The sequence below is a fragment of the Limulus polyphemus genome, unplaced genomic scaffold, assembly GCF_000517525.1.
Source record: "Limulus polyphemus unplaced genomic scaffold, Limulus_polyphemus-2.1.2 Scaffold880, whole genome shotgun sequence".
NCBI lineage: Eukaryota > Metazoa > Arthropoda > Merostomata > Xiphosura > Limulidae > Limulus > Limulus polyphemus.
In genome coordinates, this window is record NW_013666490.1 from 122,363 (window position 1) to 126,498 (window position 4,136).

Here is a 4,136-nt window from a genome sequence, read left to right on the forward strand (position 1 = left end):
TTACCTTATGAAGTTGATAACATTACCTTATGAAGTTGATAACTTTACCTAATGTATAATGGTTGGAGACGGCTTGAATGGGTAATGAAGAAAAACTTTAATATAAGTTTAACATAACAGCAAATGTACAACGTTTCGACAATACCTTATCGAAACGTTGTACATTTGCTGTTATGTTAAACTTATATTAAAGTTTTTCTTCATTACCCATTTAAGCCGTCTCCAGCCATTATTAGTAGGACTAAGCTTGGCAGGCGAAGTCGGGTGGCCTAAGGGGGAGGGGTTCTTATCTATATGACGTTACCCCTCTATCCTTATTTATTTGCCGTACTAAGGGAGCTAAAATGGACCCGGAAAATCTCTCAGGTATGCTGAAGGTTCAGGAGGAGGTTTGTATGGTCGCTAATCTCAAACCAGGCACCGGAGTATGTATCCTGATACTCAACAGGATCGCGGGGGGTCTATTTTTAAAACTGTATTCATATCCCCACTCACAATCTTGAGGACCAAACTAGGCACGTGTGGTCAGGAACCACGGGCGGGCGACCTAGCGGGTTTTTGTCGGGTACGGATCCCTCTTGCGGTACCTAGAGAAGTGATTGTGGATAACGGAGGAGCTTGGTAGGTTCATTGGAGCCTCTGTGAATCATGAGAATGGTTTGAACCATGCAGCAGAATGCAGGCATTTTACACTAGTTTAACTAAACAATTATGCCATTTTTCATAATAATTAGGTACAATATTGTCCAAACACCGGAACAGAAGTTCACAATTATTTTTTAAAGTGTATTTATGTTTATAAATATAAAGTTTGCGATGTATAGCAACATTTCACGAGAAAGAAAGTGTCTGATTAATGTTTCTTGATATCGCGGAAGAGGTTTCGATGAATGTGCTATTTCTTAAAACTTTACAATTAGTTAAAGCACATGATATTTTTCGTTGCTAACAAAGTACGTACTTAGTCGCTTCAGTTTGTTCATCTGGTTTTCACTCATTTTCTTCGAGTACTATATCTAACCAAAAACAAAAGACACACTTTGAAAGACCATTAGTTGTTTTCTAATTTATACATGTAAATAGGAGAAAATTAAACATCCAGCTGCTTATCACAATATATAATTTCATATCTAGTTCTGATCTTATTAAACTTTACTGAATTCTATTTCATTTTATACCTTAACTGGCTTTTACAACACCAGTAACAACAATATAAACAATGACTGGAACTTACTTTAGAGAACCGGAAGTAGGTTAGCTCTTCAAATTATTCACATCACTATGTAGTAATGTGTATGTAAAGACGTCAAATTTGTAATGATGATTATTGCTATAATTTTGTGTTATCGTTTCTCTAGAATGTATATATATATATTGTATTCGTCATTTCAGGTGCAGGTGTACCAAATAATGCTTCCCGAAACAATCAGCAAAAAAGAAAGAAACAAACTGTTGGCTACACGTCGTATCAGTGTCCACTCTGTAGGCTGGGAGGTCTTCTATGTTAAACCTGCTGTTCTGGAATGGCTACAAGGGAAGAGCCCAAACCTGGGTGAGGGGGTGTCAATATTTCAGACGTTCTTTGCTAAAATACTAATATTCCAAAATTACACAGGCCTGCGAATTTAAACTTCATAAAAGTTGTTTTGGTTTTAATAATGGATGTTCTATAATTCAGCTATGCAGATTTCGAAAATAATATTCTTTTTTTTCTATCACGTAAGGATTTTTTTTTTCTTTTACAAATCGGGAAGAGAAAAACTCTTACTTAGATCAAATTATCATTTCGCTTACCACAATGAACATTTTTTATTATTATGTTTGTTAACAAAAATACAAACAAACTGAAGAAAAGGGAAGAACATTGATGTCAAACGAATATGCATCCTTATTCATCCTGATTTTTTTGTGAAATTTACGTCTTTTAGTCTCTAAACTACGTGCTGTGGTCTTTCTTTTATGTATTGCGTTATGACGTTTTGTGAAAAAATCTGTACGTGATGAAGAAAAATGGATATCATTTTAGTATTCAGCGAAAAATTTCAAGACAATAAAAACCATCGCAGGCTTGTTTAATTAGAACTGGGCACGGAGAATATAGAAAGTAACATTTTGCTTATATTTTTTTATAGAATATTCGCTATAGCAAGTACATAAATTATTAACGAAAATCGACAATTGTGTGTGTGTGTGTAACAAGTCTCATGAAAATGAAGATAAATCCCGAAATATCACGGAAGAAATGCCCGTAAGATAACAATGAGAAAAATACTTACTTACAGAGGGCGCTATATTCTTTTTGATCGCATTTTGCTTTTAAGGAAGAACCAACTAGAATTAGAGCTCTTGGGTAGAAAAATACAGGTTACTAGATTAAATTTAATTAAAGTCCAAAATACCAGATAGAAAACAGTACATAAACAGTGCAAACAGTTGTTTAAATATTCTCTATTATTTAAAAAAGCAAATAAATAAAATATTTGAAAATCAGTCTGTTCAGCATAAGAAAAGCAAACAAATTAGAAGGAAGTAAAGCATTATATGGTATTTTACAAATATAGAGAAGATATAAAAAATTGTTAGTTATTATATTAAGCCATAAAATAATTGTACACTTGTAAGTAGAAGCTCAATAACTTGTAAAACTATTATTATAAAACTACCAGAGACCTGCAAAATGTGTGGTCAAATTAGTATTAGTTAAGCCTTTACTGAGTACGGCCTATATTCGATAAAGAGATAAATTAACACTGTAAGTTGTGTACGTTTTTTGATTTATTTTAGTTAGGGCTAAACTTTATCTTACTTAATACTAGCAGTAAGTAAACTTATAATATTATTCTACGACCTAACGTTAGTTCTTTTTAAACCCTTTAATAAGATATTTCGTAACCCTTCATCCTTATTTAAGATCAAATTGTTTTTACTGTGTTTCATTGTTTCTAATGTTTTTTTAATATTTCTAGCCGTCATATTACTCGGTTGAGTCAGAATAACAGTTTTTTTTTTCCACTGGTTGACATGTCCAGTATAATTTGCATGTTCAGCTAGTGCAGAGTTTTCACTTTTGTTGGAACTGCAATTTCATCATCTTTAGTCAAGCTTATCAAGAAATACAATTACAGATTCGTGAAATTCTTGCAATTGGTAATACGTTACCAGGTTTATACGAACTCAGCTCAGCATAACCTGCCCCCCCCCCCCAGTGGCACAGCGGTATGTCTGCGGACTTACAACGCTAGAAACCGGGTTTCGATACTCGTGATGGGCAGAGCACAGATAGCCCATTCTGTAGCTTTGTGCATAATTACAAAACAAACAAACAAAACAAGCATAACCTTATTTTCTAATATTGTAATCTTTCAAATTTACCTATTCATTACATTGGCTTAGGTCTAGTGTTATGTTGGGACGACAAAGTGCGTAATAGCTAATGAACTCTAGAAATATAATGCATATGATGGCACAAGTCCTCATAATTATATGCAACTAAAGCCCACGGTTTTGTAAGCTTTCTAACTACGTTTTTGTGTCATTGAAGTAACGAATGAAGGGTTAAACACATATAAACAGACAGACAAACGAAACCAGAAAGACAGACAGAGAAAGAGACATCTAATCAGACAGATGTATAGAAAAACATAGAATTGTAAAAAAGACCTTGAAAGCATTCATTTAGTTTAGTTAAATTAGTTCGAGATTTTGGCGTATTTGTCAAAATATCTGTATTTTGTTAACCCAAAAATCTAATGTAAATAATAGCATGTCTAACTTATCTGTTAACCAGATATTCTAGTGCTTTTTAAATGTCAAAATTTTGTTTCTCGATAGTATTATTATCATCTGTTTATTACAAAGAAATACAATTCAATACAAAAAGAATTATAAATACAATACAAAAAGAATTATAAATAAAATACAAAAAGAATTATAAATAAGATACAATAAAAAAAGAATTATAAATAAAATACAATAAAAAAAGAATTATAAATAAGATACAATAAAAAAAGAATTATAAATACGATATAGTCAAATGCAATTATAAATAAACCAAAATATCTTAGTTCATCCGGTTCAAAAACATGAATTATTTAGTACTTTATTAAATCACATTTAACTTAAAAATAACAATAATT

The 4,136-nt window shown here is 32.1% G+C and overlaps 1 protein-coding gene across 2 annotated transcripts in view; it reads left to right on the forward strand.

Moving 5' to 3' along the window:
- LOC106461012 (bone morphogenetic protein 2-like) overlaps positions 1–4,136 on the forward strand; it is a 59,985-nt gene that overhangs the window by 25,149 nt on the left and 30,700 nt on the right. For both annotated transcript variants that reach the window (XM_022387818.1, XM_022387819.1), the window contains exon 3: positions 1,393–1,552. In XM_022387818.1, coding sequence (XP_022243526.1) covers positions 1,393–1,552 — 160 coding nt within the window. The remainder of the gene's footprint in view (positions 1–1,392; positions 1,553–4,136) is intronic.